The following is a 22,271-nucleotide window of genomic DNA, read 5'->3' on the forward strand; positions in this document are numbered from 1 at the left end:
CAAAAAATGCAAACCTAAGCTTATTCTGCATACATACACACACACACACTCACTGAAAGGACAAACAATGACCCTGTCCTTTGGTCCACACACACATGCACACAGACGCACACACATGCTTCCCTTTTATGCCTTAGTGAGGACATCTAATTGACATAATGCTTTCCTTAGCCGCTCATCCTAACCCTAACCATCAAAAATGAATGCCTAACCCCAAACCTCAGCCTAAACCTAACCATAACCTAACTGTAACCCTGACACTAAAACCACATTTTGACCCTCAAGCTTGTGGGAAATGTTGGTTCCCACAAGCATAGTCCTCACATAGTGGTATAAGTGTGAACACACACACACATGCACACTCAAGCACTTTCACACACACACACATACAGGAACAAACACAGTATATATAAAGGGCTGGGCGTCGCACTGCCTCTCTCTCTCTGCTTAACAAACACACGTTACAGTAAACTCCTGCCTTCAAACGCACACCAGTCAAACATGCCTGCAGATTACAATGGACGTTGGGAGATGGTGAGCAATGACAACTTTGAGGACGTCATGAAAGCCCTCGGTAAGTCACGCTCATGCAACATCTGATACGGCATAGAACGAGACAATTTGGCTTGACAACTTTCTTTAAAAAACCAACCCAAAAACACACACTGTAGCTTACTGTAGCTCAGTTACAGTGCTGTAATTAAAAGCAGCCAAATAGACAGGAAGGTCTGGGCAGGAAATCTAGCATGTGTGTGACAGAAAAGATGAGAGAGCAGCAGCGTGAGAGACAGATGAAGACAGTGGAAAGAGGAGGGGAAAAAAAAAGAAGAGTGCTATGGCACTGCTTCATTTCCTCATTGAGCTGCTGTCAGGCCGAGTTAACCTCCACTCTGTGAGCGGTTGCCGTCTGTTACGACGCCAAATAAATATTGATTCACTCCTTTCTGCATTTTCATCCTCCACGATCCGCAGAAATGGAAGACAGATTCCGACCCTGGATCAGGCAGCGGGCCAGCTCGTCAATTTTTTAAAAAGGAGGGGAAAAAAAGGCTCTCCTTCCTTTTTTTTTTTTTTTTTTTGGCGTGTCGTTGATCAGGCCCAGAAACACTTTCATTATTCACGACTCTATCTGCAATTCATAAAACAACCCTCAGTACACTCGGCTCACACGAAATCCAGGAAATCCTCAATGCCTCCGCCTCATTTCCATCCAGCGGATGGGAAAATGACATCCTTATGGAAATGGGTCAAAAATATCATTTAGATGGGTAAATATAGGGACCTCATCTGTAAGAGTGATGGGAAGAAATTGAATTTTCACTTTAGGGCAAATGGGATATGAATATCTAAACGGTCAGGATGGGTGGTTCTCTTTGGCAGAGCCCAAACTGAGCAGGATGGAAAACTCATTTAGGCCTCTTCTGACTGGGAGCAAGGTCATTTTTAAAGGGTAAACAAAACTGTCAAAAGGACCGGCAGGAGAGGAATCATAATAAGTGGCCTGTGGTGTTGTGTGTATTTCTGTTGGATGTGTGCTTTGGGTGTGTGCACGCACACACAAAGACAGGACAGAATATTCTTCACAGACCCACAAAGAGTTGATGCCTCAGCTGACACTGCGTTCACTTTTTGCATCCCTGCATGCTTGCAGACATTGACTTTGCCACCAGGAAGATCGCCGTCCACCTGCATCAGACGAAAGTGATAGTCCAGAATGGAGACAAGTTTGAAACGAAGACCCTCAGCACCTTCCGAAACTACGAAGTCAACTTCACCGTGGGTGAGGAGTTTGAGGAGTACACAAAGGGACTGGACAGCCGAAAGGTCAAGGTAGGACTGAATTTGTTTACTCCTAGAACCTTTAACAAGTGCACCTTGTGTTGAACCAGTGATGCATTAAGCGCTATGTCTTTGTCCTATATTGTGGTGTAACAGACACTAGTTACCTGGGATGGGGATAAGCTGGTGTGTGTTCAGAAGGGGGAGAAAGAAAATCGTGGCTGGAGACAATGGATTGAGGGAGACCTACTACACCTGGTAAGAAAAAATGTGACATGCTGGGAAATTTCCACCATATATTTAGATGTTCTTGTGTTTTGAATCTTTCAAAAGCAGTTAAACTTACTTATTGGAATCTTATCCATTAAGTCAGTTAAATGTCATAACAAAGATAATGAATCACTATCTAAAAAAACAACAACACGCATGCGGGCTCAGCCTTGTTGTGTAATCTAGACAGACATGTGTTGCACCATGTTGGACTTTAAGTCTGAAGGTCTGTACCCTCTCTTCTAGGAAATCCACGTTCTCGACAAAATCTGCCACCAAGTATTTAAGAAGGCGAAATAACATGGGAATGAAGTTCAACTGCACAAAACCGTCTGCTGTGTCTTTTTTTTAAATGTGATTATGGAGAGCTGCAATAAACTGATGTCACACAACTTTTCTAATTTACTGTGATTTTGATATGATATATTTTGTTTATTAAATGCATACAAAAAGTGAAGTCCAACCTTGCTCATAAATCCAGCACTGGATTAAAAAGTACAGGCTTTTAAACACATAAAGAGTGTATGTTTTATACATTAAAATTAACTTTTATAATTAAAGGTTTCTCTGATATGTAAGTAATGTATGTAATAATGTCTGATGTCTAAACTATAAACAGAGAAATACTAATTATACACGCCAGAATGAATAAAGGAATGCGTCAGAAAATAACGTTCATCTGTTCTACTGTCAGACAAACGTAAATAAAAGACCAAAATAATAATTTGCTTGGAAATTATTGAGAACCAAATGCGGAGGTAAAAGTGTACAAGTGATGCCGTGTGTTGCCTCTACAGGAAATGCGCAAGAATCCACGTTGGAGGAAGCTGTGTAAACACACAGCGGCTGAGATATACAGGCCGGAAATTTCTGTCTTCACAAGAAAAGATTTATGCTGTTGCTGAGATATACGAATTGAAATGTGTTTGAAATGGTGCTCACCCCCAAAAAACAGGAAGCAGCACATATATAAACCTGCATACATACTGTAAAACGGGATACAATCTATCCCGTATAGCCCACTGTAACTTGTTGAAATATCTACCTTTATATATTTAGTGTTGCATTAATTACTATACCTAATAGTTAAAAAATTATTCACAGCTAATGTGTAGCTCTGATAACGAGAAAACCTGTTGTAAAATGGTATTTTCTGAACCATATTTATATGTGCAGAACAACTGCTAGCTTAGCTTTCCTAAGTGTGAACATGCAGAGCTAGCATCTTGTTATTGAAGAAATACTAGTCACTTATTTGCACAAACGCCTTTAAAGCTAGCAAAATCTACAAGACGGGTGTTTATACTGAGCCTTGTGGTTCTATATTCGGCTTTATAACGCTGTTGAAATTTGGGCGTTCAGGCTTATTTTGGAAAATCTGTACCGGAGGTAGTTTTTGAAGCTCCTCGAACTTTCTTACAGAAACTTCCTCCGCTGAGCTCCACAGGCAGGCAGCAGTGAGGCCCGTATTTACAGTGGACAGCACCGCAGAGACTCACCGATGTGCAGCCATGGTAGGTACAACTGAAACACTAAACTGTTTATGTGACTATTCTTTAAGAAAAAAATTATAGTTATTTCGTTTGCAGTTTTTTTAAGGGTGTTTGTCAGCGACATAATAATTGTGACATAATAACTTGGAATAACTTTGTATGTCTTAAACTCTCAAAATGAGACAATGAAAAGGCTGAAAAAAACACTTTTGTCCTTTGGTTGTTGGATATTTTGAACATGCATTCGTAATACTAAATAAGCAGAGTTATGCAAAGACTTGAAAGGACTTGTTGTTATGGAGCAGGCATGCATATAAAATCTGGTATGGGAAGTATCAACAGACACAACCCCACCCTCAAGGTAGCCAAAAACTGAAATCAAACCGCAGCTGAGACACGCTGATTACTGACAAAATTGGATGATTAAAGCTTACTTTAACATATTTTTGCAGCGTTATTATCTCTTTGTCTTTTCACTCTTATTCCACAGCCTCTGAGACTGGACATCAAGCGGAAGCTGACAGCTCGGTCAGACCGGGTGAAGAGTGCGGACCTCCATCCCACTGAGCCGTGGATGGTGGTCAGCCTCTACAGCGGCACCGTGGTGGTCTGGAACCATGAAACACAGGTCACCATCCATCTCTGCACATTTGTACAAAGCCATTTGATCTCCCCCCTAATCGCTCGTTAAGTGGTTACATGAAATAACCAATCTTTTCATCTTCCTTCATCTGTGCTTTTGATGTCTTTAATGGTGATGTAGTCTGACAGCATGGGGCTTTTTTCTGTGTGTAGACGATAGTGAAAACATTCGAGCTGTGTGATCTGCCTGTAAGAGTGGCCAAGTTCATAGCCAGGAAACACTGGGTCATCACTGGAGCCGTAAGTATTTGAATTCATGTGCACTGCTGATTCAATTCTTTTATTTTTACTGTATGTTTTTTGTGCAAATACCAATACAAATGTGACAGTTTTAAGGTTAAAAAGAATGAGTCTGTTGTGTGTAATGTTGGCTTTGGTAGATGACCCGTTTCTAATTGGCAGAGAAATTCAAATCTCTTTGACTGTCTGCAGGATGACATGCAGGTCCGAGTGTTTAACTACAACACGCTGGAGAGAGTTCACTTGTTTGAGGCTCACTCTGACTACATCCGATGCATCGTTGTCCACCCCACACAGCCGTACATCCTCACCAGCAGTGGTAGGAAACTGCCACCGCACATACTCACATAAACACAAATGCTCTCATATAAAATGACCTCATGCATGTAACTTTTTAAACTGTGCAAGCTGTAATCATCATCATCATGTTTTTTCCTGCTTCTTGTTTACTGCCTCTCTACGCTCTTCTCTCCTTGCCTTTTCCCTCACCCCAACCGATCACAGCAGTTGGATGGCCTTTTCGTGTCTGGCTTTTTTTTTTGTGATGTGGTGCTACGGTGTGTAAATAAAATTGAATTGAAATTACGTTTCTCGTGTTTCCGTGTTTTTAGATGACATGTTGATCAAGCTGTGGGACTGGGACAGAAAGTGGTTGTGCAGTCAGGTGTTTGAGGGACACACTCACTATGTCATGCAGATTGTCATCAACCCCAGAGATACCAACCAGTTTGCCAGTGCCTCTCTGGACAGGACTATTAAGGTATACACATACGCACACACAAGCACACCTAGCGAATACAGGAAAGTAATTGTGAGAACAGGCAAGGAAGACCGCTGTAAGCCATGAAGAAATGAAAGTGTTTTTCAGTTTAAATGAAGTTAAAGGAGACAAAAAGGAGGAACACACAGGTGTAGTTTCTCTACAGGAAGAAGAAAAGGGGGATTGGTGGTCTTCATTTTGAGAAACACTACTGCTAACAATACAATTTAAGTGAGACAGGAGCAGTAATTTGCTGACATTATTCAGTTGCTCAGTGATAAACAACTCAATTGTTGTACTGTAGGTGTGGCAGCTGGGCTCCAAGACTCCCAACTTTACTCTGGAGGGCCATGAGAAGGGAGTGAATTGTATTGATTACTACAGTGGCGGAGACAAGCCGTACCTCATATCAGGGGCTGATGACCGCCTGGTCAAGATCTGGGATTATCAGGTTATCACAAACACACTAGACTGCTTTTTTCTTCCTTTCTGCACCCTAGGATCAAAACAGTTTATTGCCATAATTATGTGACATCTATTATACAAAACATGCAAAGAGGTACACAAAAACAATAAATACAATAACAACACACTACAGTATTAAGAAAATATTTCCACCATAACCTGTATATAAAAGATGGACATATTACCCACTGTTATTTTCAAGCCTTCAGTTTGATCATTTGTATTTGATTTGATTTGTGGATGAAAAGTTTCATGTCTAACTCATCCGCTAACAGTAACTAGCTTGGTTAGCAAGGAGTATCCAAACACTGTACATAGTGCATGACACAGACACAGCTACCTGCTAATTAGGGCTAATATATAAATAAAATATTAGAATTTCACTCAACAAAAAAATGTAATGCAGAGATTTTTGGATGGTCTGATTATCAACACTATAAAAAACACGGTCACTCAAATGGTAACACTGTTATCTTTCCTGCATCAGTGTAACTCCTCTTTCGTCTATAAAAGCAAACATGGAAAATGATGGACAAAAGGCCAAACTCTCATCGCCACTCCAAAATAGATAATCAAGCACTATCAAGTCTTTTGATAGTTTCATATTTGAAGTTAGCTCTCTGAGCCAGCGGTGATGTTGCTGCACTGTATAAAAGTATCCACAATCTACCAGAGTGTGTAAAAATATGAAAAACATGTAGCGCTGACTCAAGGTTAATGACAGCTTCAACTCAAGGAGTCTTTCATCTTTGGTTTCCATCTACAACATTTGGGCAAAGCTGCTTTCAGTTAAGGCGGCTGAGGTGTGTGTGTGCATCAGAGTGTGAAGCACAGATTGCAAATATAGTCTGAAGACGTAACTGAAAGACTCTCAGGTCTGCCTTAAACTGTAGCCAACATTGGTAGCCATAGCTGAAATTTCCTTGCCCTGATGAAGTGTTTGTTTTCTTTGGGACTGTTCTAGACACAATTAAGTGCTATCATTATTACTTTGGACATTAGGGGCCTTTGTATTAGATTTTTTTCTATATCTGGTACAATTTATGTATGTACACTGTACATGCTAAAAAGCAAAATAAGAAAAAGGCTTAAAGATAAACACCTTTTATTCTAAATACAGCTAAATCAGGACAGTTAAATAACTCATATGGTTATTATGAATGGAAAGCAAAACCATATCTATGTAACCATTTCTATTTCTGCTGTTCCCATTTAATTTTGCAACAGTAAGAGGTGCATCTGTAGTAGAAGTAAACGTAAGAAGGTGTTATATAGCCATTATATGCAAAGTCGTTGTCCTTCAGCGTTGATATAGTCAATTCACACACGTTCATGTGCATTCATATAAAAAACTTACCACATGTGAAAAGAACAAGAAACAGTGTGTGCTTTATCTCCCTAGAACAAAACGTGTGTTCAGACTCTGGAAGGTCACGCTCAGAATGTGACCTGCGTCAGCTTCCATCCGCAGCTGCCAATCATTCTCACAGGCGCTGAAGATGGTGGGTCAAACATTGGTACATGTTTCTGCTCCCAAATGGGCACGGCATCTTGCTTAAAGTTTGACCTTTTGTCCTTTCCGTAGGCACTGTTCGTGTGTGGCACTCCAACACCTACCGGCTGGAAAACACACTCAACTATGGCATGGAGCGGGTGTGGTGCATATGTGGCCAGCCCGGCTCCAACAGTGTGGCTATAGGCTTTGATGAAGGCAGCATCATCATCAAGGTAGTTATATTTGTAGTTTTCTCACAGATTTTCTGAATGGACTTTTTAAGTAGTGGCGTGGTTAAGATTCAGCTGATGATGTAACATCTCTGTCCTCCATTTCTTCATATACCTTTCTCTCTTGTTTCCCTTTATTATTCTTAATCCTTCTTCATCCACTCCCTCTTTGTTTCAGATTGGTCGAGTGGAGCCCGTCATGTCCATGGACTCTAGCGGGAAGGTCATCTGGGCTCGTCACTCTGAAGTGCAGCAGGCCAACCTAAAGGCACTGACAGAGACTGAGATAAGGGATGGAGAGAGGCTCCCTCTGAGTGTGAAAGACCTGGGAAGCTGTGAGATTTACCCCCAGACAATCAGACACAGCCCTAATGGGAGGTAAAGCGCCAGGCTTTGGGTGGAAACAGCATGAGGTTTTGACTAATCTTTCTTTTTCCTCTAACCAAAATATGACCGTTATTAAAGTGTAAATTAGACTTGAACTGGATTTATGTCTAACTGCAGTGTGATTGTGTAATGCCTATGATTGTTTCAGTGCAGGTAAGATAGTGGCAGCCTGCGTGCTCACGGAGTCTTTGGGGTAAAAATCTTAAAGTATAATTTGATAATCATGTGTGTAATTTGTATATTTGCACCCTGACAGATTTGTAGTGGTGTGTGGGGATGGGGAGTATATCATCTATACTGCCATGGCTTTGAGGAACAAGAGCTTCGGCTCTGCTCTGGAGTTTATCTGGGCACATGACTCTTCACAGTAAGTCTTTACCTTTACATTAAGGCTCAGCATTTTAGAAAATGTACTTTGTGCTGACTTAGATAAGAAAACCAATATCACACGTATGCTAAATATGCAGAGGCTGATTAGCTCAGAGTAAATACTGGAAACAGTAAACACTGTAAAAAGTTGCAGTTTTATAGGGTGAGTGGTACAGCCCAATTTCCAAAAAAGGTCTGAGGACTGAGTTCATTTTTAGGGAAGACCTAGCTTGTTTCAGCAATGCAAATCTTAATCTATTTACAGAAGTGTTGCTTGATAGTAAAAGAGTCTAGGTGTGTAAATGGGCCTGTTTGCAAGATAGAACTATCGCCCATTAAAACCATTTGGCTCATTTTGAAATAAGAAATATGAAAAAGGAGGCTCTGTTGAGCAGCTAAATATCTATATTTTACATCAAGAATTGAAATATATTTGGCTTTCAAAAATCTACATCATCAGTTCCCCCCCCCCCCAAAAAAAAATCACAGAATATTCTTAATGTGATGTAACTCAGGGGTAATAGTAACATCAAATGAATTTAACCTTAAGATAAAATCAGACTTCCTTGATTCAAACCCTGATATGTTGCCTTGTACTTTTTGCAAATGAACATAGCATCCATATGATTTGCAAAGTGTTCTTGCTCTTTTTTTGTTTTTTACATTTTACACATCGTCCAATTTCAAATCAGTTCAATTTAGTTTTATTTGCTAAATCGCAGTAGCCTTAAGGCTCTTTTGTTATTGTAAGGCCCTACAGCAATACAGCAAAAAGTCCAGTTATCAGACAACCCCCCAGCGAGTAAAGCACTTGGCAACAATCGTAAGGAAATACTCCCTTTTAACAGGAAGAAACCCGGACAATCAGGGAGCGGCAGCCATCTGCTGAGACTGTTTGGGGATAAAGAGAGAGAGAGAGGACAAAAACATGCTGTGAAGAAAAGCCAGAGATTAATAATAACTAATGATTATATGGAGAGTGATTTTTTTAAAAACAGGATTTCAACTTGCTCATCGAACTGTCAACATAAACCCAAAATATGTACTCGTGAAAATGGTCAAAGGACTGATTAGCCTTACTGTAAGTCCCCTGTGGTCTGGTACATTATCATTATTATTATTATAAATATTGTTATAGGTATGCAGTCAGAGAAAGCAACAGTGTGGTCAAAATATTTAAGAACTTCAAAGAGAAGAAGACATTCAAACCCGAATTTGGAGCTGAAGGTGAGTTTCATGTCACGTTTTTGTTTGAATTTGTTGAATATATTTTTGAGAGCATATGTGTGAGTATCTGTGCCTATGTATTACTATCCTGCATCCCTACAGGCATCGTTGGTGGCTTCCTACTAGGAGTGAGGTCAAACAGCGGCCTGGCCTTTTACGACTGGGAGAGCTCTGAATTGATCCGGCGTATTGAGATCCAGCCTAAACATGTCAGCTATAATCCAATGAGCACTTTATCAGCTTAAATCGATACTAAATTTACTACTGTGGCTTTCTAATAAGAGTTGTTGTTGTTTTTTTTTTAAATTGTGTCTTTAGGTCTTGTGGTCTGACTCTGGGGAGCTCGTCTGTATCGCTACAGATGAGTCTTTTTTCGTGCTGCGCTACCTACCAGAGCGAGTGTCCACAGCCCAGGAGTCTAAAGAAGGGGTGACAGAAGATGGGATAGAGGCTGCCTTTGAGGTCAGAGACTCACATGGTTAATTGTCTAGACTATTTAAGTAAAAATTTGACGTCTTAGAAGAATTCTGTTACCTTTTTAGATCATTTTTCAATCTCTTTTATGTCTGTCCTCTTTTTCCTGCTGGTCAGGTGCTGGGGGAGGTCCAAGAGGTGGTAAAGACAGGGGTTTGGGTGGGAGACTGCTTCGTCTACACCAGCTCTGTTAACAGACTCAGCTATTATGTAGGAGGAGAGATAATCACCATTGCTCACATGGACAGGTAAACTCACAAATATGTATCTGCAAATCCATTGGGTTTTTTTTCCTTGGCATATTCATAAATGTTCCTGTAATGCTGCAAAATCTGTTGTATGGCTATGAATCCATTTAGTGTCTTATTTCACGTTTTATTTCCACTTGCTATCCAGTAAATTCAAAACTACAGACAGTCTTTCTTTGGTGTAGGACGATGTATCTGCTGGGCTACATCCCGAAGGATGACCGTCTCTACCTCGGAGACAAGGAGCTGAACGTTATCAGCTATTCGCTGCTGCTTTCTGTGCTAGAATATCAGACAGCTGTCATGAGGAAGGACTTCAGCACTGCTGACAAGGTTCTACCCACGATTCCCAAGAAGCAGCAGACCCGTGTAGCCCGCTTCTTGGAGAAACAGGTATGTTTGCATGCCAGCTTTTACCTTGAAAATCCATCTTTGTGCTTCTCTTGCTCCTTTGGCTGAGTAAAAATTCAGGACTTGGACGAATGCATAATTTACAGAACATGAGGCAGCCAGATGGTGTGATACCTCTGGGCAGAATTTCTGTGTGTCTCTTATAAAACATATTTATCATGCAAGGGTTTTGGCTTCTCACGCAGTCACTTTTCCCCTATTCATTTTGCTTCATATATCTAGCCTCTACCTCTGGCCATCACAACGAGTGAGAAAGGATAATATACAGAATATAGACTAATGACATTGTTATTTTGTGCTGTGTAGGGCTTTAGGCAGCAGGCCCTCGCTGTGTCCAATGACCCAGAGCATAAGTTTGAACTTGCTCTGCAGCTGGGAGAGCTCAAGACAGCCTATCAACTGGCCCTGAAAGTGGAGGTGAGAGCCTGGACAATTTCTATAGCTACTAAATGTTAGCGGCTATGTAAGGATGTCTTTAGACACTGTGCTACTCTGAGCTAAATGCTAAAGTTAGCTAAAGCTACAGAGTGGAATAGTTGTGTGGTGTATATTCACATAAATAAATCAATGATTATTGGTTTTGTTTTTTAATCAACAGCTGTGTAATTTGATGCATAATGTGAGCAGAATCAGTTATTTCCCCTATACAAGCCTGAGAGTGTGAGTCACAGACCCGGTGTCCCTTATTTAGTAACCGCTTTAAAGTGTTTTGTTGTCGAGGTTCATGCCTTTCGTCCTGAGATAATCCGCTCTCCTGTCTCTTTGGCACCTCTGCTCGCGGGGGCCGAGTCAGTCAGAACAAAAATGGAAGCAGCTGGCAGAGCTTGCAACTACAAAGTGCCAGTTTAGCTTGGCTCAGGAGTGTCTCCACCAAGCTCAGGATTATGGGGGATTATTGCTTCTGGCCACCACTTCAGGCAACGTTGACATGGTGGGCCAACTAGCTGAGGGGGCAGAGAGAGATGGGAAGACCAACGTGGCCTTCCTCACCTACTTCCTGCAGGGGAGGTTAGTGCGTCAAGGGTAAAGAGCACAAAGGAGGTTTTTAAACTGACTTATGTGTTTAAACTTTATTCTTTTTTTCTGTCACCACCATCTTTGTTTTTTTTGTACTTGCTCAGAGTGGACAAATGTCTGGACCTTTTGATCAAAACAGATCGACTGCCAGAAGCTGCATTCCTGGCAAGAACATATGTGCCCAGCCATGTCTCAAGGTAATGCTGCTTCTAATGAATACCTAACATATGTCCAAGTGTAACACTCTTTGCCTGTGGGCCTATCTGTTTGTGTCCTGAAGAACCTCTGCATGTATCACTTGGTGTGCCTGTTTTCCTCCCAGCTGTTGAAATAATTACTAGTCTGAATCAGAGTTTTTAGAAAAATGTTCTTTCTTATTAATTAGAATTTCTATAATATATTATGCATCACTGTGGCGATGTGTGTGCCTCTCTTCCTTCAGGGTGGTGAAACTCTGGAAGGAGAGTCTTTCCAAGGTCAACCAGAAGGCAGCAGATGCTCTGGCTGACCCCAGCCAGTACACCAACCTGTTCCCTGGCTTCCAGCAAGCCCTGCTGGCTGAGCAGTACCTGAAGGAGACTCATGTCGGGGTCAGACCTGCTTCAGAATACCCTCTCATTACGGTCAGTGCGAGAGTCAGTCGAACTGTATTTTCAAAGTTAAATCAGCATCTAAGATTTTTTGCATTTTCTGCAAAGCTCGTTGGACTATAGCTGTTCATACTTTGAACATAAGTTAAGAGTCTGAGATCCCACTTTTCCCATTTCTTTGGTTCTTTAGCCAAATGAAGAGCGCAGTCTTCTGGAGGAATCAGCAGGTTTTAGACCTAAAGGAGAAATCACTGACTCAGAGGTGAGAGCACAGTCTTCATCTCTACACATGCTCATTCAGTCAGTGCAGTCAAACAGGCTGCTCCTGTGTGTCAATAAGTGCCTAAGCTACTCTAAATGTCACAGCAGCATACCAGTCTTTTTTAATTTCCTTCCATGGTATCTTGACTACAGTGTAATATCCTAACCTAATATGTGTTTTTAGGGTAACAATATAAGCTAATGGATGATAACAAAAATGAAAAAGATTTGTAAAGATTTGTAATGGTTCACTGTGAGCAGCGAAAAAAAACCCATTCAAATTTACCACTGATTCAGCTCCTTTCACACTTGACTGTTCTCTTTCATGCACCACGTCTGGCACATGGTGCATGAAAGAGAACAGTGTTGCTCCTTCTGTAAAACTTAAATGTAGTATCCAAATTTTAAAAAAGATATAACTTAAATAGATAATTAAAGCCAGCGGTTGAGCAAACACTGCAACTCCTTTTCTGAGTTTGATCGTTCTGTGTTTTCTTTAAAGCAAGGGGCGGAGAGCATTAGTGAGGCCACCAGTGTGCCAGCAGTAACAGAAAGTAAATATTCAAAAGTTGCAGTAGTGGAGGAGGACACTTCAGTAAAACAAGAGTCGACTGATCCCGTTTCAGCAAGTGAAGAAGAATCTGTCCTGAGAGGAGCAGACCCTTTTCCTACTGCTGCTACAGAAGAACAAGCAGTGTCAGAATCAGGCGAGTTTAAAGCAGTGGAGGTGGGCACTAAAGCAGACACTCTAGTCTCTGTAGAGGAAATCACCAGGATGCCTGATGAGGAGGCTGAGATGGTACAGCTCAGTCCTGTGGAAGATGTCAGGTCATGTATGAAGAAAGACGTTCAGGAATTATCTTCTGAAACTGAAGCTCCACCTGCTGTCTGTGCTTCTGAAACAGAAACCACTCTAACAACACATGAAGCGCCAAATGAGGCATTAGCAGCTGAGGATGTCCTGGTTAGCGCTGGTCTGACGGTCGATAATGAAGTTACGTCCGAGCCTATAGCACCTGGGGAAATGATCATTCATCAAGATCTGGAAAAAAATAGGATCGCCTCAGAAGTTCCAGGTTCAATGGGTGGAGCAGCAGAAACAGAAGAGACTCCTGTTACGTGCGAACTTGTTGCAGAAACAGCACCTTCACACACAGCAGTGGAGGAGCTCATCTCTTTTGAAACTGCAGATGTTCCAGCGCTGGACGCAGCTGTCCAGATTTTACCGGAGCTGACCCTGGATCCTCTGCTAGACTTGCTTGAAGATGCAGCGCCAGTACTGAAGCCTGTCCCAGCACAAGAACGAGAACAAGAGAAACAAACTGGAGAACTTCCAGTAAAGCCTCCTGTTATTCACAAGGCTGAGCCAGAGGTTTTAGCCCTCACTGTAGCTCATGCAGAAGGCCATGAAGCAGAAGAGGAAGAGGAAGGTCCTGAAAGACCTGAGGTACTGCCAGAGGACCTCGAGGCGAATGATGAGGTAAACAAAGGTTTATAAGTTTGTTACACTAATATTGCTATGAATGTTAAATCCAGAATCGTTTTGCCTTACACCTGTAGGCTCTGGATGATCTGGACAACTTTGACCTGGAGGATATTGACATCACAGATGTCAACCTAGATGAAGAGTTCCTGGGTGAATAGAAACTAGCCTTTCACAAGCCATTTTTTTCTGTTCAGTGATGCGAGTTTCATAAATCAAAACAATTAAGACTGAAGTGAATATTATTAGGCATTTTGCGTTCTTAGTTCTGGCCTAAACCCTTATCCAAACACGACAAAAAACAGCCTCCCAACTGCCCAGATCCCAGACTAATCGAACACAATGGAATAAGCCCAACCCACCTACCTTGCAGCCCACAAATCCCAAAGTATCTGCTCTCGATGCACAATGCCAGACACCGTGAAAACCCTTAGGAAGCCCGTCTATGCTTCAGTGGGACAGAGCTGTTTTGCTGGTTTCCAGCCACAACTCTGATGAGACCAGGCTGTATTTTAACACTATCTGCATATGCAGAGTATTAAAGCCAAAAATGTACTGACAGACAAATAGGCATTTCTTCATTGTTGCTAGCGTGCCTTTATGATTTTATTTTAAATGGTTTGTATCTTTAAATAAATACTTTGGGATTTGCTGTGTCTCAAATCTAAGTGCTTCACGCTTTACTTGCTGACAGAAACATAGCCTTCATAGGAAAGAATCGCAATACCTCTCCCATCACAGCATTTTATCAGACTCCAAATTACCATTGCACCGGTTCAATGCGAGTTAAATGTTCCGCATGCCATTCCACTTTATGCATTGTCTTAAATGATAAAGTCATAATTTTATTTCTAAGCTTATTAAATGATCAAAAACATACAAAATGTTGCTGTTGTTAGTGTGTTTAACATGGTTTTCTGCTTCCTTTGTTTGAAATAAAAACTGCATGCTACTGTGACTGTTTTCTTGGCGAGTAAATTAAAGGAGCTTCCACAGTCTCTAATATAATTCCAATAACATGACACTCAAGTACAAAGGCTGTATTTATTTTATGTACATGATATAAGCAGACATGAAGCTTGATTCAAAGAACCACACTGACAATTTCTCCGCATAACAAACAAAAATCTTAAAGTATCTCACAAGACGTTGCAGCCAACTCTTCAAATTGTTGGTTGTGATGTGAAAAGGTTTCCTTTGGAGAAGCACATTTTACTCTTGGCCCAACACAAAAACAACAAACTGTCATATTTTATACATGAGAGGCAGGATTTCCAGACGTTCTGTATAGCATTTCTCTATTGAGGTATGGACCAATCATGAAGCAGAGCCCTCAACAGCAGTCTGTTCATAGGCCTGCAGAGCCAGCTCGATGTAGCCCGACCTTTGGGAGTCCCTCTGGGCATAGATCTGCAGGGGCACACGTGAGTAAATAGAAAAAGAAAAGAGATCAATTACACTGAAGTGCAGTCAAAGTGCAATCACAGTATTAATAGTATTATTACTGGACGTAGTAAACACAGCTAAGATTGGGTTTCGAAATCAACTGTGACTAAATGAGAGGCCTTGAATGTAGAAGACAGACACACACCCACACCTGCCGCTAACCTTTCACATTAAATGGTTGTCATTCTCAGTGTCTCTCCCCCTTACTTCAAGGCTGAAGGCCTGTGAGAACAAATAAGACCTGATGTATCCTGGACCTGGTCCCTCTATTCCCACTTTAGAGTAAAAACCCAAACGTCTAATGCAGGAAACAGCCTAGATTTGACCTCTTAACAGCTATACTGACTCCTGATTCGCCTCAAACATCCAAAAATACCATTTATGTAAACTAGATCAAATAGCAATACGTTAAACAGACTTCAAATGAACTCAAGTGCCAAACAGAGATACAAATCGGCACACTGTTTGTCACAGTTCAACTACCTTAAGCAGGTCGGTGCCTGTGGCCTGTTGGCTGGCAGCTTCCCGGGCTGACTCACTGTGGGGGTGGACCATGTGGAACAGAGACACGAGGCTTACAGCATCCTGGAGCCTGGAAACACCAACACACACACTGAAGGCTCAGATCAGAGCTTTTGCCAGCAGGTACAATGAGTACATACTCAATGTAACTCAATTCTAAAATAATGCAAATGCTTAAAAAAAACTCACAGCTCTCTTTTTAGCATGTCCACTATGAGCCCATCCACCCTACGAACACTGACTAAGTACCAGGCCATGCCTCCGAAGTGTCTGGTGGACCGCAGCAGATCATATTTGCCATGCTTGTCTAAGTCCTCATATGTGGCTGTATGTACCTAGACACAAAACACATTAAATGAATACAGACCTTGATGATTTAGCTCATTTGTAATTAATCAGCACAACACTCATTATGCACATTTTTTCACTTCATATCAAATGAAGCAGAGAACATATAAAAAGACAGAAAATTTCACAGCATAACAAGTTCTAGATAGAGTTTACAGATCTCAGTGCAGCCAACGATGAGGTCAAAATACCACAAGGTCACTGGTATTTTACCTTGATGTATTCTGAAGAGTCTGGTTCAAACTGGACGAGGCACAAGTCCAACACATCCTCATGGCGGTCCTGGGAAAACACCAACTAATGAAGAGAAAGAGGTTTAAGTGGGTAACAGTGTACTGAGGAAAACCCTCCAGACACAATGACAATGAGGTGATGATCAGTTGTCAGTCATGGTTAATAGCCGTTTTTTAAATGGACAGAATAATGTGTAGATCATGATATTATCACAACACTTCACTCGTGATATTTTATTGTGATTTTAAACATTTTGTGATATGCTGAGTTCTGCAATAACATATACTGCGATTTATCTGCAAATTATGGCCTCCAGTGATAAAACTTAATCTTATTAATTAAAACAAATGTTGACAAGGTTTTCAGTCTCTTCCACTTGAATGACTTTTATTGTTAGGCACACAGGTGGACCGACATTGTCATTAAAACCTGTCGTAAATGCAGCACCCACCTGTCAAACTGTTTGTATCACATTCTAGTCAAACAACTGAATGCAAATGTGTGAACTGCTGTACCATTACATACATTTAGAATATGAGACAGCAGTCACTGCTCCTCTGAGACAAAATGAGCCATATTAATCACATATTAATCCACTGCCTGCGACTTAATGTAACCCTTTGTGTTCTACACTAACTTTCCTCAGCCTTACAGTTCACTCCTCTGTACAGCCTAGACAGGGCTGCATCTGTGATAAAACACTGTGACAGTGTCACATACCTCATTCCAGTGGCTTCAGCATGTACCCTATTCTCTTAGCTCACCGTTAACTGTGAGGTAGGTTTCTCATTTCATTCCGGGCCAACTTTCGGGATCAAAAAAGTTTTACTGAATTGAATCATGATAAGTAGGTCAAGTGTTAGTTGTTTTTTGACTGATCTGATTTAACATGAGGTATTTCAGGATAGCGGTGCATGAGACAACTCTTCACGTTTGTCTCACATTCTCACAGTATTTCACTTGCATACTGCACCTTTATCCCGGGCTTGTTACAAAAGTAAAAAACAAACAAACATATTTTTCATCTTAATGCAGATGGTGCTTTTCTCATTTCTTTCTCTGATGCCCATTAGTTTAACGAACGTTCCTCCTGCATGCTGACAATCATCATAGCTGACCTGGCTAGGAAAACCCCACAGCACCCTCTGGTGGACTACAAAAGGAACTGATTTTACCATTCTGGCACTTAAAAGTTCATTTGTATCTGCAATTTAAATAATAAACTAAAATTTGGTGCCCATGTATGGATACAATGTATCCACGGTAATGCTATACAAGCAGCAATATTCTGAAATACATGAAGTTTGGAAAATTGGGTCCAAACAAGAGTTTTCCCTTGTTAGCCCTGTTAATAGAACATCAGTGTAAACAAGGATTATGCTGACTGTGTGTAAATAAAAAAACAATTTTAAAAAGTAGAGTAGATTACATCAACACATTTTATATCAGAGCAAACATGAGCTACATACTGGGGGGGAAAAAAAATAAAAATCACAGATCCAACAAATCACAATAATGGCTAATAGTGTTCAGCAAACTGTGACGATGAGCCCAGCAAGCAGAATAAAACGACGCTGGAACAGGCAGACATAAATGGAAGGCAACCATTATTAAACATATTAACTACAGCAGTTCAAGGCCAAGTATCTGCTGTTGGCCAGCACCACACTCTAGTGTAACACTTTCAGCACATGATGTTTTCACTGCGACCAATAAAAAAAATAAAAGGGAACAACTCATGGGCACAAAATGAAGCCTTTGTCTACAGAAGGCTGCTGCCGCTTATAAAACCTAAGCTCTGTAAAAGATGCATCGAAGGAGTTTTATGGAATATCATTTAAAAAGAAGAAGAAGAAGAAGAAGAAAGAGAGGTAGGAGAATTCTTAGGTCCTACCTTGAGGTTCTCCTCTTTGAACAGAAGTGGTGCAGTGAGCTTGCGTCCCTCCTTAGGGAAGTAGACCTGGATAAGTCGGTCTCTCTCTTCCCAAGTGGCCTTCCTAAGGATTCCATTAGGTTCCCGTACAACTATGAATCTCTCCTGTTAAAAAGACATACAGAATATATATATGGTATATTTTAGTAATTTAGTATTTTAGTTCTTGAATCCAAAGCTAAATCAAATTGGTGAGTTTTAGGCAATTAGGGGTAGGGCTGGGCCATATCATACCGTTCACGGTAATACCGGTATAATGTTGGGCAACGATAAGAAAATGAAATATCGCGATAGAATATGGGTGAAACGCACATGCGCAGTGCCTTTGTTTTCATATGGCGGAAAAAGCATGGCAGTGACGGAGAATAAGAAGGGCGAAAGCGGGTTGTTGAATGAAACGAATGAACCAGAATTGATTTGTTATAATGCTGCAACTTCAGTGATGTGGAACTGGTTTAGCGTTCGTCCGTCAGATACACAACAAAGCACTATTTTTGGTAGAGCATGCTAGCGGGCCGTCGTTATTACCGTGTTTTTTGGAAAATACGGAACACTTAAAATCAATCCTTTGCTTTTTCTGAAAGTCGACAGTGCCCCTTATAATCCCGTGTGCCTTACATGTATGTATGAATTCTGGTTGTGTTTACTGACCTTGAAATGATTTTATGTCGTACACGGCACTCAAACATCGGTCAAATGTTTTAGTACGACTTTGCTAAGCTACGAACCCACACCGTTGGATGGATTGTCGGAGCATTATGGCTATCGTAGGCAGGAGCCTCGCGGAGTGATACGTACTGTGCTTCAACATAATATTACCGTATTGTGTGTGTATAACCTCTTTTTAAGTTTTGTGGATATTATACATGATTATGCTGAGGATATATCAGCTAATTTCCACTGGAAATGCCTTTTGGTTAAACTGTCAGCGAGGAATTTGCACTGTTAAACTTTAATGCACATAAAAAACAGCTGTTTGTTTAAGTGAAAATACATTGATGCTTTTTTTATTTGCACTAATAAAGTTGTGGAGTTGTAAAGTATTTTGTCTAGTGTCAATTATATCGTCAGTTATATCGTTATTGCAAATTTTCAAATGTATATTGTGATAAATATTTTTGGTCATATCACCCTGCTCTAATTAGGGCCATAGAGATGTATATATTATGGAAGCTCACATCAGTCAGGACCCCTATAATAAAAAGCCTGTATTTTATATATGGCAGTCTGGCACAGAGCAGGTACCAATAAAAGCAATGGTGATGGTGACTAAATGAGAAGCAGCATGAAAAGATGAGCTGGGGTGGAAGTGGATTGCAAAGTCACTTGCAGATATGACGCAAATATAGCTTAAAGAAAATAAAACGGAGCATCCTATACGAGAGTCGCACGTTGGATATGTGGAAGGGTAACTACTGCTCTGTCAGGACTGCAGCTGATCGACTTGTGGAAGCCAACTAATACCCACTTACGCACACACACACACACACACACAAAGCAAGATGTGTGTACCCTGTTTGGAATATTATAGGTGATGTCTGTAAAGGCGTATTTAGCTGTGTCCATGCCATCCAGGATCTTATCCTCACAGAGCACATCGCTGATGGGCTTCCTCTCTTGCAACACAAGGGGCATCTGCAGCAGCTTTTTAGCTCGCTCTTTGGCTAACTCGACTGCCTAGAATCACAAAAAAAGGATTGGATGAAACAAAAGCAACACCAACATATGTAAGAATGTATGCGATCAAAAGGGGTGGACTCTGTAACACTTCATCAACAGGGCACCTGTTCCAGCTGTTCATCCGTCATGAGTTTATATGTGGGTGGCTTCAGCTCCTGCTTAATTGGTCGGTACACTTTCTGCAGGTCCAGGCCTGTAATCCTGGTGAGGATGTCCTGTACAGCTGAATCGGTGAATTGGGGCTTTGCATGGTCTGTGGCAGCTGCAGAGAAAGACATACTAGTTAATGAGTTAAATAATTTCCGAAGTCTGGCTTGGTGACAGTTATGTTTAACTGTAGATTGTTTACTTTCCAGATGAATTTAGCTTGTATAGCATCATTCATTGGGATTAGCAAGCATCGACTATACCGGCCAACACCTCCAAATACAGCGGCTTGTAAAAGAAGCCAAGCCTTTACATGCTGCACATAGGTGCCGAAAGGCAGAGCGACAATAAAGCGTCCGTGAGCGTTTGTCACCGCACCCCAACTGCTGAGCCCAACGAGCTACAAGGTCAGCGTTACAGCGAAGAAAAAGCCTGAGCTGCAGTCATGTTACCAGCAATAAAACGCACCTTTATCTTGTGTTTCACTACAAAAAGTCCTCGCGCCAGACCTCGTCAGTATCTGTTTGCTCCTTTGCACATTTTTCACCCTAGAGAAGCTCCGCAACAAGCACCGTGCTGTACCGAGGGCCGCCATCTTTGTTATTACCTCATCTGTGCGACAGGACCTTTCAACCCCCGCCCCCAAGTGATCATGGGATATGTAGTATGTTTACACAACGCTACGAAAAATAAAAGAAAATCACCTTTATTTGTTTGTTGCTTTCTCATAGCTTGCGCAGTTTAAATTAATAATAATTAAGCAATTTAAAACAATTTTTTCTTTCGAGTGTTAAACTGTGGCTGTTTAAAAAAAAAGCTTTTTAATTTGTTGTTTTTGGGTACTTCATTTTTTTGGTAATGTATTGATATTTAGAACTTGTCTACAACAAAACTTCATTGTAGAATATTAAAAAAGTTAATTCCATTAAAAGATAATCTCAGTGAAAATATTCACCAGGTGGCACTGTGCTGCCACATGAGGTTAGCCCCTTATGAAAGCGTTCACTTGTGACCTTAGTGTGGGCACTGGAAAATAATTCATTTTCAAAAATGTCGTACCATTGTATCAGATTTTCAAAGACCTTTTTTTCTTGTTTTTTGTTCCTCTTGTGCGGCTTAACTTTGGGTAGCCCACACACATTCCTAACTTGCCATTACAGCGTGTTCTTGAATTGTCTGATAACTGGATAATCTGTCTGGATGATAAATTACACACTCTTCTTCCAGCGAAAAACATATGCTACATGTTTTTCTATGTAAAGATAGGTCTGTCTCAAAAAATACCCATTGGGTGTTTTGAACTTTGTCCTATTTAACACCAAGTTTGTGCAGTGTGGGACTAAAAGAATTAAGTGTAGCTATAAAACGCTAGACGGTCAAGACTGTGTTTTTTTTTCTCTTTCCCACTTTTTGAAACATTTTTTTAAAGAATATGAAAAGATTTAAGAAATTCTGTTATTTTAACAGACTTTAACGGTGAAAAAAATAGTGTAATATGTTTAAACAAAAAAAGTTGTCGATGACTTTATAGCTTCAAGAAAATGCATGCTTTCAAATATTTACAATATTAAGAACGAGCAAAAACTGTACAGTGGTGTTTTACACTTTTTTCTTACTTCAGATTAACTGAGACAGTGTGGGAAAATGTGTAAAAGTGTTGCGAGTAAAAAGGATGAAAGTTTTGCTTAATGCGGTTGAAAATGCCCTTGAACGGTGGAGCATTTTAGTCACTTGCCCTCTCGAGTATGAGAGGGCAATTAAGGGCAAGTGAGTCAGTTGCTGACACACAAAAAATCAAACCACATGTTATCAACGCTGTATAGACACTCCAGCCTTGACTTAAAAATAAGCAGTGTCTATTGGCCAACCGGAAAAATGAAAAGAAAATATTTTTTAAAAAGAAGTGATAATGAGTAATCATTAGCGGAAGTGCTTGGCTTGGAAATTCAATCCAAGATCTTTTTCAATATAAGTTTCCAAGATATTGTTATTATTTTATTTTTAAGTGAGTCACTTTTATGTTTGAAATAGTTTGTAATTCCATGGTGGCTCTACTTTAGAATGATTAAGGTAATTTCATCATCTATGATGCCTAATTTGTCTAGAGTAATATTAATATT

The 22,271-nt window shown here is 40.6% G+C and overlaps 3 protein-coding genes across 3 annotated transcripts; 2 read left to right on the forward strand and 1 right to left on the reverse strand.

Annotated features, from left to right (window-relative positions):
* The first annotated feature begins 451 nt into the window (after positions 1-451).
* On the forward strand, positions 452-2,758 carry LOC102215083 (retinol-binding protein 2). The gene is made up of 4 exons (XM_005738364.1): positions 452-574; positions 1,652-1,830; positions 1,936-2,037; positions 2,296-2,758. Exons 1-4 carry the CDS (start codon positions 502-504, stop codon positions 2,347-2,349), a joined length of 408 nt encoding a protein of 135 aa, XP_005738421.1. The 5' UTR covers positions 452-501; the 3' UTR covers positions 2,350-2,758.
* Positions 2,759-3,274: 516 nt separating this feature from the next.
* On the forward strand, positions 3,275-14,851 carry LOC102215365 (COPI coat complex subunit beta 2). The gene is made up of 22 exons (XM_005738365.1): positions 3,275-3,563; positions 4,033-4,170; positions 4,338-4,424; positions 4,617-4,743; positions 5,036-5,184; positions 5,489-5,635; positions 7,052-7,151; positions 7,235-7,377; positions 7,553-7,752; positions 8,018-8,128; positions 9,269-9,357; positions 9,460-9,566; positions 9,676-9,819; positions 9,949-10,079; positions 10,265-10,472; positions 10,797-10,907; positions 11,284-11,498; positions 11,612-11,704; positions 11,950-12,130; positions 12,288-12,359; positions 12,861-13,838; positions 13,919-14,851. The coding sequence occupies exons 1-22, from the start codon at positions 3,561-3,563 to the stop codon at positions 14,000-14,002; spliced, it is 3,618 nt and encodes a 1,205-aa protein (XP_005738422.1). The 5' UTR covers positions 3,275-3,560; the 3' UTR covers positions 14,003-14,851.
* Positions 14,852-14,871: 20 nt separating this feature from the next.
* On the reverse strand, positions 14,872-20,786 carry mrps22 (mitochondrial ribosomal protein S22). Its single transcript, XM_005738366.1, has 8 exons — positions 20,620-20,786; positions 20,109-20,266; positions 19,837-20,001; positions 18,286-18,429; positions 16,371-16,454; positions 15,999-16,144; positions 15,771-15,879; positions 14,872-15,251 (listed from the first exon to the last, which is right to left on the reverse strand). The coding sequence occupies exons 1-8, from the start codon at positions 20,744-20,746 to the stop codon at positions 15,159-15,161; spliced, it is 1,026 nt and encodes a 341-aa protein (XP_005738423.1). The 5' UTR covers positions 20,747-20,786; the 3' UTR covers positions 14,872-15,158.
* Between the last annotated feature and the right edge of the window lie 1,485 nt (positions 20,787-22,271).

The sequence above is a fragment of the Pundamilia nyererei genome, unplaced genomic scaffold (assembly GCF_000239375.1).
Source record: "Pundamilia nyererei isolate P.nyererei 1_Seehausen unplaced genomic scaffold, PunNye1.0 scaffold00083, whole genome shotgun sequence".
NCBI classification, from domain to species: domain Eukaryota; kingdom Metazoa; phylum Chordata; class Actinopteri; order Cichliformes; family Cichlidae; genus Pundamilia; species Pundamilia nyererei.